The sequence below is a fragment of the Mustela lutreola genome, chromosome 15 (genome assembly GCF_030435805.1).
Source record: "Mustela lutreola isolate mMusLut2 chromosome 15, mMusLut2.pri, whole genome shotgun sequence".
NCBI lineage: Eukaryota > Metazoa > Chordata > Mammalia > Carnivora > Mustelidae > Mustela > Mustela lutreola.
Genome location: NC_081304.1, coordinates 14,628,859 through 14,643,712, shown reverse-complemented (window position 1 = coordinate 14,643,712; position 14,854 = coordinate 14,628,859). Strand labels below are relative to the sequence as shown.

General features: G+C 56.9%; 2 protein-coding genes across 3 annotated transcripts in view; both read right to left on the bottom strand.

Moving 5' to 3' along the window:
• Positions 1-3,869: 3,869 nt before the first annotated feature.
• CD79B (CD79b molecule) lies at positions 3,870-7,368 on the bottom strand. 2 transcript variants are annotated; one of them, XM_059149355.1, is made up of 6 exons: positions 7,211-7,368; positions 6,489-6,536; positions 5,304-5,606; positions 4,936-5,054; positions 4,622-4,663; positions 3,870-4,510 (listed from the first exon to the last, which is right to left on the bottom strand). In XM_059149355.1, the coding sequence occupies exons 1-6, from the start codon at positions 7,272-7,274 to the stop codon at positions 4,412-4,414; spliced, it is 675 nt and encodes a 224-aa protein (XP_059005338.1). In that variant the 5' UTR covers positions 7,275-7,368; the 3' UTR covers positions 3,870-4,411. The 2 variants fall into 2 exon arrangements, with proteins under 2 accessions (XP_059005338.1, XP_059005339.1); XM_059149356.1 differs by having other exon boundaries at positions 6,489-6,533; positions 7,211-7,366.
• Positions 7,369-10,567: 3,199 nt separating this feature from the next.
• Positions 10,568-14,854, bottom strand: part of SCN4A (sodium voltage-gated channel alpha subunit 4) — a 43,301-nt gene continuing 39,014 nt past the window's right edge. The window contains exon 25 of the mRNA XM_059147479.1: positions 10,568-14,696. Within this exon, the coding sequence (XP_059003462.1) occupies positions 13,471-14,696 (1,226 nt within the window). The 3' untranslated portion in view covers positions 10,568-13,470. The remainder of the gene's footprint in view (positions 14,697-14,854) is intronic.

The following is a 14,854-nucleotide window of genomic DNA, read 5'->3' as shown; positions in this document are numbered from 1 at the left end:
GAGTACCCAGGTGTGTCCAGCAGCTGTGGGAACTCTGGGGTGCTTTCCTGATTGGTGCCTTTAATTGGAAATCACCTCTGACTCCTTTAACCTGATTCAGTGCTTATTTATGGACATTTTATGCCCCTTGTGGGACTGTAAACCCTTTGAGGGTGGATTCTTGCCTTTTATCTATTCATTCATTCACTCATTCTTCACATACTAGCTGGTTCTAGAAGTAGTCATCGCTCTATGTGCTAGATAGCATACCCGGCAGATGGGCATACCCAGATGAACAAAAGGCACGGTTCTTTCTCTGCTGGAGCTTACAGTCTAAGGGGAAGAGAGGCAAGAGCAAACACATAATATGTAATGGCAAAATATACCAGGAAATTTCACATTGTGAAAAATGCCATGAAGGAAACAGCTAAGATAGGAGAGAGCAAACCCTGGGAAGAAGGGGCAATGGATAGAGGGCACAGTCCCAGAGTCAGGAACTCAAGCAGCACGTGCTAGGTGGAGTGAGCAGAGGCGGGGACAATGCCAAGGGAAGAATGCAAATACCCCCCGCCCCGACTTGGTCAGGGAGGCCAGCTTGTGTCTCTGTGTCCTCCTTAGAGAGAATCTAAGTACAAAAAAAAAAAAAAATCATAAAAAGTACAAGATCTAACAGTGCACAGCACCACATGCATGAGAAAACTTGAATGAAAAAAATAGACAAGGCAGTATGCCCATGCTGATCACAAGTACACACAAATATTCTACACGGACTCATGACTTACAGAGCCTGAGCCCTAAGCGGGTCCTCCGGAGGCATCCAGGACCACTCCTCCCTGCCCTCCCACCCCGAAAAAAAGTGGGGTTCGGTAAGAGAGAAAGAGATCTTTATTATTTTCTTTTTAATTTAAGAAATGCACTAGGATCCATCGAAATGTGCTTTAACAAACTATGCTCTGAACTTGGGATGTAACGCTGGTTAATTTTTGTGCTCTTCGGAATCATCTAGGTTTCCAAGTAAAGACTTTGGAGTTGGAGGGGCCACTGAGGTATCCCAAGTAGAAGGTTTGGCATTGCTTTGTTTTTGTTTGCGATGGAGTCCCCAGCAGATTCTGAGGGTGCCGGAACCAGGAGTGCCGTGGGGAGCCAGACACACCCGGGAATTTCACAGACACGGGACCTGAATCCAACCCCGAGGGTCATCTAAAGTGCAGAACCCTCACAGACGGAATCTGGGAATCCCAAACCCCGAGTTCCATGATGGCCTTTTGAAGCCCCTTCGCAGAAGATTCAGACCCCTGCCCGAGACTCCAACACTACCTACCGGCGACACCCACACAGCGGCAGCTTTTTGACATTTTGTTTTGTTTTTCTCTCACCTCTGATTCTGCTGGAAAAAACACCCAACCCTCAGGTCAGAGCACCCCCAGCCTGGCAGCACCTGCATCGAAGGGGCCGGAAGTCAAGCTAGAACGAAGAAGGAACCAGCCTATGCTTATAGCGGGGCCCCGAGGGACCCGGCTGGATTCCCCCAGTGGGCAGTGGGGCTTGTGCCCACCAAGGCGCCTCAGGGCTGTGTTCTGTGGAAGGGGAGGCCTGGGGGACCCGGCCAGAGCGGGTCCCCGGAAGGATGGCCCCATGGCGCCAACTCCAGCCCGGCTAGGTTTCATGTCCCCATGTGCTGGAACCTGAGAACAATGGGAAGTGTCTGCAGATGGCCAATGTTGCCCCAGGATTCTCTCCTCCCTGGTTCTCCTCCTTCTTCACTTCCTCCTCAGTGTCTCCATACTGCACACTCCTCCAAGGGAGGCAGCGGCGAGGGACTGGGAAGAACGCTGGGCCTGGCATCAGAAGGTGTCCCGTGCCCCAGGAGCTCTGGGTTTGGCCCACTGTTATCTCCTTGAACCTTGATTAGCTCATTTATCAGATGGCGATGATGCTGCCCCCTTCCAGGGTTACAGCGGGGCTCGTGCAAGATTATGTACATGAACGTGGGGTTGTCCGATACAATTTTATTGGCATTTCAGAGGTTCTCATTATGTAAGTATCTTAGGGGCCCAACAAAAGATTTTGGTTCATGTTCCGTATCCGGATTGCAGTGGGAGGTGCGTGTTATATCAGTCTGCACAAATGATAAAATTCATCAAACTGTACACTGAAAGAAAACAAAGTCAGTTTAACTGTACGACAAGGTTTTTTCTTAAAAACAGATCAGCATGTGGTTCCTGACAAAAACTTGCCCTGAGACAAGTTTTTACGATTCCCATTCTACAGATAAAGCAACTGAGACCTGAGACGTTCATCACCCCCAGCAGCCTCATGCGGCTTCATCTGCATTGCCTTAGTCAGTACTGGGGGCTCCGAAGCTAGATAGAACCATAGCCAGAGCATAAGCCCCTAAAACAGAAAAACAAAAACAAAAACAAAGAAAAAAAAAAAAGGCAAAGAGACCAGGGAGGGTTTCTACATCATAACCATGAGGGCGAATACCCTCTAGGGTGTCTGGGGAAGGAGGCAGAGCTTACGGCTCAAATCCTTCTCTGCCAACAGCACTGCCAAATGTTAGGAAAACTCAGTGATTCAAAAGTATTGGTCTTTTGGTAAAGCCAGGGCCAGTCCTAGACTCAGGGCAGCCCCAGGTCAGGGGAGACCCGGCTGGGGGGAGAAGTGAAGACACCCTCCCACCCCCAGCCCGGCTGCTAGGGTCCCTGGCGGAGGCAGGAGGACAGAATTAGTGCCACTATGCAAAGCAGCAGGAGAGGAAGGGCTCCAGCTCAGAGGAGGCAGATGCCAAAACAAACCATTTTCCTTGGGCCACCTGGAGGCCACGGAGGCCTTGCCCAGCATGGCTCCTGGGGAGCGCCACTGAGCCAAGCATACACGGAGTGTTGGGAACCCCACGTGCGGGAACCTTAGCCCCCCAGCCCCGCCCCCGCTGCAGGTCCAGGGACGTGGTGGAGTGGGGGAAGCTGGTAACAACTGGTGGGTATTCTTACTGGTTCCCACATGCTGGTCTTGCTTCTCCAGTTAAATTGGCACTTCCCTGGGGGCAGGGATTTCTCTGGCCTGAATCCAGAGCATGAGTGGCAAAGAGGTGTCTCCGGGTCCCCCGAAGTCAACAGGAAGCTGAGTGACACCTGGCTTTGCACGCGGAGGTTCACTGCTCTTAAGCTCCTAGCTGGGAACTGTTCCCAGTTACTCCTGTGGATGGCAGATTGGGGTCCTAGTTTGTAGGGCCCTAGGGATCTTTTTGTAGGGGCGTTGGGGCCTTAGGGGGCCTCTGATGTGTTGCTGGGAAAGGCTGAAGGAATCACCTAAGGACCCCCCAAACTTCACCACCACAAAGCCTCTCTCTTTAGGGATCTCTCTCTCTCTTGCATGGCTCTGGGTCAAACTTAAAAACAAAACTTTCAGGTGTGGTGGGGAGTAGTTTAACTGGAGAACAAAGGCCAACATAGGCAGCGCGACGCACAAACGGGGCTTGGGCAGGGACGGGGGGTATTTCAGAGGACTTCTCGCAGATGGAGGCCTTCATGGACAGTAGGATTGGGATGGGTGGGCGAGGGCAAGCTCCTTCAAGGCTGAGACCCCCTGCCCTCAAGAGCAGGACCCAAGTGCTGCTTGAGGGCTAGAGGGAATGCAGGATGAAGGCGTCTCTGCCAAAAAGGGCTACCAGCCTTTCTCCCATCTGGGCCCAGCTAGGGAGAGCCAGAAGGGCGTAACTGCAGACCCCAGGCAGACTTTCAGAGAGAAGCCCTAGTGAGCCCAGGAGAGGTCCATGAGACCCATGGCAGTCATCCTCTCCCGCACCCTACAGGGCCTAGAGGCCCAAACACTTGTGCCCAGAGAGATACGCTAGCCCACCCCATACCCATAGATGTCACAAGCCTGTGTGTGGTTTCTCGACACACTGTTTATTCCATGGGAGAATGGGATCACGGCTGGGAGCCCCCTGGGTTGGGAGAGGGAGGAGCCGGTGAGAGAGGGAGCGAGAGGGAGGAAGAGTGTGGGAGACGCATGTAGCCCTCTGTGGCCCATCTGTGGCCAAGTGGGAGGGCCCATGGCTTTTCCTGGGCTCTGCAGGAAGCTGGTCTGCCTGAGTCCATTCGCAGGTTCCAGACAAGCCTCTGCCTTCCCCATTCTGAACGTGGGCTGGATCCCCACACAGCACCCCCAGAAGTCTGGGTCCAGTCTATCCCCAGAGAACTCCCCATTCCAAATCACTGCCCGGCCCTACAGCCCTTCTGCTCCAGTCTCTGTGGCAAGAGCTGGGGACCAGGCGCCAGGGCGGGGGGCCAGGCAGATGCGGTGGGCCAGCTTCGAAGGCTGGCTGAGGTCCAGGGGAGAGGGGACGAGCTGGGAGCTGGAGGCGGCTCTCACACAGTCAATGCAGGCCCGGCTGGCGGGGCCCAGGGGCGTGGGGAGGGCCGGCCCCTCACTCTTGACCTGGGTGCTCCCCGACTGACCATTTCACCTCTCCTGTCCGCAGAGTCACTATGTCCTCATAAGTGGCCGTCTGGTCGATGTTCAGGCCCTGGAAACACAGGATGGTGCTCAGGCCTTGACTCCCCTCTGACCACACCAGCGGACGGTGTCGCCAACCACCCCACTGCCCTCAGCGTCGCGGGGTCCCCCTCTGCCTTACCTCGTAGGTGTGGTCTTCATCCATCCCAGCCTTGCCGTCATCCTGGCGGGGCAGGGGATGGAGAACAGAGCGTTAGCTGCCCCCCACCCCATCCGCAACAGGGCCAGGCTGGGGAGGGCCGGGGAGACGGGGCTGGGGTGAGGGGTTGGGGGCCAGGGGTGAGGGGTGAGGGGGTGAGGAGCACTCAGAACTGAATGGACGAAGGTGAGACTGCAGAGACGAGTCAATGGGTGGGCTCCAGGGCTGGGGAGATGGAGAGCCTGCCCACGTCTGGCCTGTCCCAGGGCCGCCCCCACCCCAGCCGCTGTGGTCACCTTGTCCAACAGCAGGAAGATGGGCACGATGATGAAAAGGATGATGAGCAGTGTCTGGATCATGATGATGCCATCTTTTAGTGTGTTCCTCCGCTTCAGCTGTGCCAAGGTGCTTAACCCTGTGGGGAGGTGGCAGGGGCGGTCGGGCCGTGAGGGGGGGCGGTGAGGCTGGGGGCCCCCCTCCTTGGGCCTACGCCCCTCAGGACCTCCTCAGTGGCTCTCCTGGGAGATCTACGGCCGTGGCCACCTTCACAGTGTGGCCCCCCAACCAGTGGGAGTCTGGGCCGGGGTGTGGATGGCTCTCCAAAGGCTCCGTGGCCCCGAGGCCCCCTGTCCGACCCTGGTGGGAGGACAGGCCCCAAACACACCCATGACTCGCAGTTCAGTGCTGCAGCCCTTGCTCAGGAACCCCTTTGGGCACTCCTGCTGGCAGATGTAGATGCCGCTGTGCTGGGAATGGATGCCTTTGATGGTGAGCGTGGCGAAGGTGTCATTCCGGGTCTGCAGTATGTCGCCCTCTTTCAGCAGCAGCTTGGGCTCCAAGTCCATCTCCCGCTTCCGGAGCCAGCTCACGGTCCCCGGCTCATCAGTGTAGCACCTGATTTCCACCGTGGAGCCCCTTTTCCGGGCTATGAAGCGTGGGTTCTGCCGGATGCCGGAGCAAGTGCTTCCTGAGGGTGCCAAGGCCGGGGTGGGGGGGGGGGGTGGTGGTCAGCACCCTGCGGTGTGTCTTCCTCGCTGCCAGCCCCACTGTGGGCCCCTCCCCTTGTGGCACTCCCCTGGCTCAGCGCTCCCCCTCGTCTGCTCCTGGGTGTGGGACAGTCATGAGGCAGGGGTGTGTGGGAGCTGGGCCACATGAGTGGCTACAGGCCAAACCACTGGGTCCCGCCCCTTTCCGACTGCCCCCACCTCAACAGTTGATTTTCCTTTAGAAGGGCTTTAGAACCTTCCTACACCTTTCCATGCCCATATGGCAGCATGATCTGGGCCTCACTCACTGGGGCCCAGAGGCCCATAGGACGGCCCCCCACCTGGCCTGGTGCTCCCACTTTCTGATTCCTAAACCTTCTTTCTCAGCTTGGCAAGCTCTCCCCACCCACCTGCTCCAAGAACCCCTCTCCTGCATCATTCCCAGTGTTCCCAGTGAGGGGCCCCTGGGAACCTCAGAGGCCCTGTGACCTGTCAGAGCCCCTAAGGTTACAGGCTCCTTCCCCTGCTGAAGCCAACTCCCCAACTAGACAGACCCAGCCTGAGTCCTCAGTACAATTCCCGCTGGCTTCCCCCCTTCACCCTGGGTTAAGCCATACCCCTTAGCTGCTGGGACTGGAGCACTTAGCCTAATGAGGGTGAGAGATGGCAGGAGGGGTGCTGGGGGGGCCCTCGGAGCCCGCCATCTGAGATGGAGACCCTAAGGTAGCCTAGAGATGGGTGTCCTGGCTGGGGAGATCCAGGGGGACAAGGGCACAGGGGCAGCTATGGGACAGCCCCTGGGACAGGAACCAGCACTGGACACACACATACTTGCCCCATAAGGGGCAGGGGAAGTTACTGACCTTTGGGATCCCGGTACTTGTCTTCTGTTTTGGCTGCGAGCGCACCTGCTGGGTGGGAGGAAGTAGGCGGGGCTGGCTCAGGGCTCCCCACTGGAAACTGGCTGCCCCACCCCTGCGGCCCCCTGCATTCCTAGACCCACTTCCTCCTCCCAGGACATCAAGGTCAAGACCTCTGAGCCCTCCCTGGCACCGCTCTGGAGAGACTGGAGTGGGGAAGTCACCAGAAATCCACCTCCAAGTCCCCCTTTTGCCTTTGGCCTGTTGGCTGGCCTTGAGCAGGCACCTAGATGAAATCGGAGGAAAGTCATAACTGGAGGACTGTCCTGTCTTCCAGACCAGGGGACCATTTCTGGAATGTGCACATCCCAGGGTCTGGTTGGGGGCAGCGCCTCTCCTGTGTACCCCACCTTCCCACACACAATGCTCTCTGGGGACTGGGGGTAAACCATACTCCTCTCTTCCTTCCCAACCGCTCACCCCAGCTCAGCCTGACACCCTCCAAGCAGGAGAGGGACTGGGACCACAGACTCCTGAGCCCATCAGCATGGTATCCCCACAGACCCAGGCCCCACGGCAGTCCGAGAGAGGCAGGAGGCAGAAAGCGTGAGAGACAGAATGGGGAGGTTGGAGAGAGCAGGACACAGAAGGGTAGAAACAACCAAACAGCCAGTGACAGAGAGTGAAACCCGTGGGCCTCGTTTGGGGGGTGGGGGGGGGCGTACCTGAAAGCAGCAGCAGCAACACCAGACAGTTGCTGGGCACGGGAGACAGCACCAGCCCGGCCATGGTCACCAATCCACTTCAGACTCCAAGCTGGTGACTAGGACAGACACTTCTGGGTGGGAAACGTGTAACTGCCTGGGCTGCAGCCTGTCCCCTCCCTGCCTCTTCCCCACCAGGCCCCTTCCTGCCATGCAAATTGGGACCCAGGGGAGGCACCAACTCTCTCGGGACCCTGGGGGAGGGCTGGGCTCTCTTGTCAGCTGTGCAGCTAAGGCTCAAAGGACACCACAGTGGATGACCCTTGGAGGCAAGGGCTGCCAAGTCTCCCGAGGGCAGCTTGTGCTTCCCTCCCTGTGTCCCCACCCCACTGACGGTCATGTCCTGGGGTCCCCAGGCTTCCATTGCATAGTCTAGGTTCCCAGACCCTTAGCTGAACACATCTGGGGCCTGTGGGTGAATGTGAGCACAGCTCCTCGGCTCTGGGACAGCCAGCACTCTGCAGGAAAAGAGGCACCAAGGAAAAATGGAGCAGTGGTGCTGGGGGAGGATTGCTACATGCCTAGCCCAGGTTCCCAGAGGGCCCAGAGTGCGGCCTCTCAGTTGGAGTGTAGGCAGCCATGGTGGGGATTGATGAAGATTTGACCCTGGGGAGGAAGGGAGCCACAGAGGTTCTTGAGCAAGAGCTAGATGTGGTAGCTACTTGGGAGAAGACATAGTCCAGATCCTGGCAAGAAGCCTCCCTCCTTCACTTGGTGAGAGAATTTGCTAGAAGCTGCAAGAGGGGGTGGACTTAGGTAGAGAGAGCTTAGAAAAAACCCACCACTCAGCAGTCAGGGGACTCCCAGAGAGTTGTCCAAAGCTCCCAGGTCTGGGGGGGGGGGGGCGGACAAGAGACTAGTGTGGGGAAAGCTCCAGGTTCTGACACTTGAAGGCTCTCTGGCTTTATCTTGCCAGTCAGTAGAGGGGTGGATGGAACCACAGTGTTCAGAAACTTGTCTGAGTTTCTGTTTTTATGTCCCTGGGTCATACACAACTTTGGCACCTTGGGGGCCGGGGCTGCCCTTGTGCAGTGTACAACCTGCACAGCCACACAAGGCAGGCTTGCATACCTCATATATAAGCTCAGCCCTGCAGCTGAGCTCACTCTTAGTTTTATGTCTCCCCCCTTTTCTCTCTTGTCCTCTCAATCCCTCTCTTCTCCCAACTCCCAGGAGGGGAAGAAAGAGGCTGAAGCCTATGTGTCCTCTGTCTACATCTCGTTCTCCTGCCACCCTCCATTTTTCAAACAGCCTATGTTACCAGAGGGTCTGTTTGGGTTCAGAGAGATGTGGACCTGCTCCATGCCCCAGGGTTGGCAATGAGAAAGGCAGGGGTCTGGGTGGTGCCCCCTCAGTCCTGGTTGCTACAGGCCTTACCTGGACGGTACGGGCCACTGCAAAGGAGTGCCAGCCAGGACCAGAGCTATAGAAAACAGGGACAGAAGGGTTAAGCTTTCATCCAAGAACAACTCGTTCCTCGCAGTCCCCAGATGTTCTCGCTGTTTCCAGATGTTCCAAATGGAAAAAAAAACCCAACAAGCCAACAACATTTCTCTGAAAAGGTGTCAGATGTTCAGTTCACAGAACAAACAGCCCAGGAATATAAACATCACCTGAGGTCAGCCTGGGGACCACAGGCCCCTTGTGTGGGGGCAGTGAGGGGGTGGGGGTAGTTGGTTGGAGACCCCACCCCCAGAGGAATGGGGGAAATCCAGGGGTTTTTTCCTTTAGCAAAATACTTCCTCACAAGGGAGACCTTGGTTAGCTTCAGACCTAGTGCAGCCCCAAATTTGGGAAGATGATCGGGGAAGGGTTGGGGTACACCCGTGTGTATGTGCACGTGACTGCTCACACTGCGTGTTGCCTGGGCTGCCTGGTGTGGACTCTGCTCAGGAGCTGGGCCGAGGGCCCAGGGTGACTACAGGGGAGCACGGAGGTTGGGGGGCAGATGGCATTTTCCAAACACATCCACACACCCCCATCCCCTGTGGGCTGGCATGCAGATGTGTTCTTTGGACTTCATTCCCATTCATGCCTGGCAGGGATCCATTTTCAGGAGTGGGTGGAAGCAGTGGGGCCCCCACCGCCTGTGGGGTTATTTGTCACAGCTGGGGCTGTGCTGTTCCTTCTCCGATGACAACAGCACAGAGCTCTATCTGGGGTCGTGACGCCTTTTCTTTCCTGGAACAGGAGGCCCCATAAGCCCATTCCTGCCTCTGTCCCCAGCTACCCTGGGCTGCATACCCGACACTTGGCCACCTCCACCTCTGCTTTCCAGGAAGGCAGCATTGAGACAAGAGATGGGGGTGGAGAGAGAGGGGACAAGAGGCTTAGGAATTGGAGTAAGCAAGAGGTCAGGGACCCCCAGCACTGCTGGAGAGGGTGAGAGAGGGCAGAGTCTCAGTTTGGAAGGAGGGGCTCAGACCAGTGCCTCTCCCCCTCAGTCCACTCTGCCTGGCTCTGCTGGGCTTGCTGTTTTGTGGGCAGAGGGTGGAGGCCCACTGGCTAAGAAGGAGGTGGGTTTGATTCCTGACCCTGCAGCCTACCAGCCAGAAAGCAGACCCAGGTTTGATTCCTGACCCTGCAGGGTACCAGCCAGAAAGCCGACCCTGCCAGAACCTGGCAGTTCTCATTGAGGAGTGGTCCCACCCCACCCCAGGGGGCAATTGCAAAGGCACTGGGGCCAGCTGATAGCTGATGGAGGGGAGGACTTTGAAATATTAGCTTGTGCTTTTCATCTAGTATTTTGCCTTTTTTCCTCCACTATTCAAGGCTCAGGGGAACAGTGGGTCAGGGCTCCTTGTTAGCTCTCCTGTCCTTGGAGCTGGAGAAGCCCCAGGCACAGTATGGAGAAACTTAGATTGGGAAGGAGCACCCCCAACCCAGGGAGTGAGGTCAGTACCCTGGTTAAGGGCTCAGAACCCTACAGAGATGCTGAACCCCTCTCCCCAAGCATAGAGCATAGCAAGGAGGGAAGGGGCCTTAGGAATATGGCGGAGGGACATCAGGGTGGCCTCCCCAGCCAGCACAGGGTCCATGTAACCTTAGGACCCAGGAAAAGAGGGTCCTAAGAGAAATATTGTAAAGTACTAAGTGTTTCCTCATTTGTGCAAATAAAGCTTTGGACGTTAGGAATCAAGTTGTACAAAACAAAATTATATATAAAATTGTATTTCACTCACCAGGCTTGCGGACTTAGCTCACTATGTCATATTACTCATTATCACAGGTCCAGGGGACCCTGGGCTCTCTGAGGTCAGAGTTCAGAGGTCAGGTCCTCTGCAGACAGTATCCCTAACTGTGGGGAGGGAGTGTTCACACCATGGGTCCCTCAGGCACCTTGGGGCCTCTGGGGGCGCAGAGAAGTGAAGGGGGCTTCCAGAGAGGAGGGGCTGGGGCTACTGGGTCCGAGTACCATTTCCTGGGCACCATCATGGGTGGGGGAGGGACTGCGGCGCTGCCTGTTGGAGAGGGGCCCACGCCCCCTGACCTCTCCTGGCCTCCTGATAAGAGGTTGGAGCTGTAACCTTAAAAATAAAACTGCCAGTTATCTTACTGGCAAAAGACGGCTTAATTCAGGAAAGCAGAGAATTGCCACACCACACAAGCAAACCGGGTAAAACTGGAGGCACCGCCCCAAGGAGGAAGACAGGCTCCTTTATAGAGGAAAGGGGAGACTGGGAAGGCTGCTGTAAACGAAAAGTCCATTGGAGTGAAGTGGGAGTTGGAAGTATGGTGACTTCTTATTGGCTGAGTTGTGAGTGTCTGTCATTGGCTGGGCTGTTGCCGGGGAGGAGGAAAGTCTTTCCTTCCCCTGCCAGACAGTAAAATAGTAGGTACATGCAAGGTCCATTTCTTCCCAATGGGTCTGCAATTGATGAGAAATGATGGAAACTGAGAAATCCTCCTGCTGAACCTCCCGACTCCATTTTAGTGAGGTTTCCCTTTATTAATTTTCAAAGTCCAAGTCTCCTTTTGGAGGAGGTCAGGAGAGAGCCGGACTGCGCCAGAAAGGGAGTTGGGGCCCTCCTTATCTTGCCCTCTACCCACATTGAGGCTCCCCAAGTCCTCCCCATTTTGGCTCCAATCCCCACCAGCCCTTCTTGCCTCTTGCAGCCCTCAGACCCTGTCAACATCCGCACAAGGAGGTGCAGAAGGAAGAAGCGTGCAGGTGAGGCACGGGGATTGGGGGGTGGGGGAGGGTTGAGGGGTGGCAGGTTTATTATAAGAACTGTACAAAGGAGCCTGGCTTGGGTCTGTTCCCACCCGGACAGAGTGGGGATGGGCGTAGGTGTGGACGGGGGCCACAGGTCAGGGCCAGGGGCGGGGTGGTCTCTGTAGTCTCCATGCAGTCTTTGGGTGAATATCCAGTTCAACAGATGCGGAGGCTCTTGGGGACACTCCAGTTTGGGGGAAGGGCAGGGGACAGGGTACTGGTCAGGGAGGAGGCTGCCCTCTCTAGGATGCATCTTCTGAAGGAAGAGACAGACGGTTGTGGGAAGGTAGGAATGGGGCTTCCTTCCATGGAGGACACAGGCAAGAGACAGGGAGCGGGGCTGAGGCAGTGGGTGTGATGAAGGGAATAGGAGGAAGGGACAGTGGCTGGCCAGGAGGCAGAGAGTCAGGCAGACAGAAAGAGAGGCTCCAGCCTGTGGGCACACGCACACGCGCGCACACACACACACATACACAGACCCACACCCACAGCCACATTGTTTTGGAGGTTTTGCTGCTTCCTGAGTTTTAATCAAACTGTTCACAAGAAACAAGAAAGAGAAGAGGAACTAAGGCCAACAGGGACTCAACGTGCAAATCTCACCATGCACGTTCACACTCATTCACACACTCACAGCACAGGCACACCCCATGGACAGGACTACACAGGACACACACACGCGCACACTCGTCACACTACAGGGGCACGCGGACACTACAGACAACACACACACGCGGGGGCAGGACACAGTGCTTTGAGGACTCGAATGCACACACAGCTGTACACACAGGCATGAAGCAGACCCAAGGCACACGCACAAGTGAGTAAATCCAGTGATGCCTGAGGTGTCTCCATGCCTCCTCTGAGCTCAGCCTCCATCTGTTCTCCGGGAGCCGAAAAGGCCTGGCGTGGCCATGCCCGGACCAGTGGTGCCAATAACACCAGGCAGCAGGAAGTTGGAAGGTTGGGCCCGAGCCAGGGGAGCTGCGCACATCCCGGTGTTGAAATCTAACACGGGCTCAAGGACAACACTCTTAGGATCACTTTGAGGATGGGGAGAGGAGGATGAGGAGGGACGGAGAGAGGGGTGTGGCAGGGGCTGAGGGGATCTGGAGGCTGGCTGAGGCTACAGAGACCCTGTGGTGCTAAAGCAGGAGGGAGGGAACAGAAACCTACCCCCAGGCTCCAGGGTCCCTGCCCTTGCCCCAGGTCTGGGTGCTCTGGCCAGGGAAGCCTCCAGGGCAGTGATGCAGCTGGCGGGACCCCACCTCTGTCAACCCTCCATGCTTCCTAGAAGAAGATCATTCTTGAGGGGAACCCTCCCTCCTGCTCTTCCCCCAGGGGACAGCCGGGGGAGCCAGGGGCTGCACAATGGACAAAGCAGGGCATGGTTTCAGGGGCCACAACCCCAGCCAGATGCATCAGGATCCAGTGGCCAACCAGACTCAGGGAACCACTTGTGGACCAGTGACATTTCTCTTCTCCAGTTAACTTGTGGTCTGGAAGGACGTAGCTGTATCCCAGGCAGGGGAGGGCTGGTAGGCTCTGGGTCAGGAGTCTGCTCCCACTGAGGTTAAGACATCTTTATCCGGGAGAGGCCTGAGGGGCTTGAGCCACTTCCTCGGGAGAGGCCTATAGCCCTTAAGACTCTGGTGGAGGAGCGCAGCTCATCCCTCCACTGTAGGCTGACTCCTCCCCAATGTGGGGGGCAGAGATTTCTGATGTTCTGACCTCCCCCAAGAGGAGAGGCAGCAGGGCCCATGAGGAGGTGAGAGCAACTTGAAATGAGAAACCATGGACGCGGGGAGAGCCTCAGGCCCAGGGTGGTCTCCGAGTGCAGTTCCCATTTTCCACGGCCTGGGGGGTCAGCCCCAGTGTGGCCAAATCCTGTCCCAGCCAGGGAGCCGATCAGCTGCAGACTCAAAGCCTGCTCCCTCAGTGAGCAGGCACCATGAGGGTTTTGGGGGGGCTGTGCCAGGCTCAGCGGGCCACCTCGCTGCTGCTATTAGACGAGAGACTCTTTGACCCCCGGGCGCACTGTCTGCCCCAGGGGTGGGGAGGGAGGGAGGGCAGCATCAGAGGGGCTGATGGGTGTGAGCCCAATGGCCGATCCGGAGTCCCCCGTTGAGCCCCTGTCCTCACCCGTGCCCGGCACGCTGCTGTTCCCATTCTCTTGGCCATACATCCTGCTCATGGTGGTGGCAATCAGGCCCTCCTTCTCGGGGCCACCGTCCCCACCGCCATCCTGGCCGTGGCGGTACATGTAGGATGCCTGCTTCACCGTGCGCTGGAGCAGGTGCCGGCGGTAGGCCCTCTGGATCTTGATGGCACACACCTCCTCGTGCTTCCTCTTGAGGGTGGTGGTGATGGGCTCATAGGAGACCTTGGAGGGGTTGGCTGCCATGAACTTCTCCTCCATGGTCTCCTTGAGAGCGTCCATTTCCCCAGAGTCGCCTAGGACCTCCTTGGTGAGGGCAAAGAGGATGTCCAGGCAGTGAATTTTGTCCCCCGGCACCATGGGTAGGTCCAGCGTGATGAGCTTGATCTTGTTGGGCTTGGCGATCCTCAGTGGCTCCTGCAGGGTGTCTACAAAGTCCGAGAGGCGGCTATAGTCGATGAACTGCGTGGCATCGGGGTCAAACTTCTCCCACGTCTCATAGAACATCTCGAAATCGTCCTCGCTGAGGGGCTCGCTGCTCTCCTCGGTGGCCACGTTGAAGTTCTCCAGGATGATGGCAATGTACATGTTGACCACGATGAGGAAGGAGATGATGATGTAGCTGCAGAAGAAGCAGATGCCAATGGAAGGGTTGCCACAGTCACCCCTGACGCTGGTGCCCGGGTTCTCCAGTGTTGGGTCACAGTCGGGGGGCCCACTGTTGAGTATGGGGTTCAGGAGCCCATCCCAGCCGGCTGATGTGGTGATCTCAAAGAGACAGATGATGCTGTTGCCAAAGGTCTCAAAGTTGAACATGTCATCGATGCCCGACTCCTTCTTGACATAGGCAAAGTTGGACATGCCGAAGATGGAGTAGATAAACATTACGAGAAAGAGGAGGAGGCCAATGTTGAAGAGGGCAGGCAAAGACATCATGAGGGCAAAGAGCAGAGTCCGGATGCCCTTGGCCCCCCGGATCAGCCGCAGGACACGCCCGATCCGGGCCAGGCGGATCACTCGGAACAGTGTGGGTGACACGAAGTATTTCTGGATCAGATCGGAGAGCGCAAGGCCTGCAGGGAGAAAGAGTGAGGAGCTCTGTCCTTGGGGTGGGAGGCGGGGTCAGGGAGCAGGTGCAGGGGGAGGGGGGCGGGGGGCATGTGGGGCTCAAGGGAGCCTGGCTGGTGTGCTGTTCCCCAGAAGGGAGCAGGAGAAGCACAGCCTAAATGGC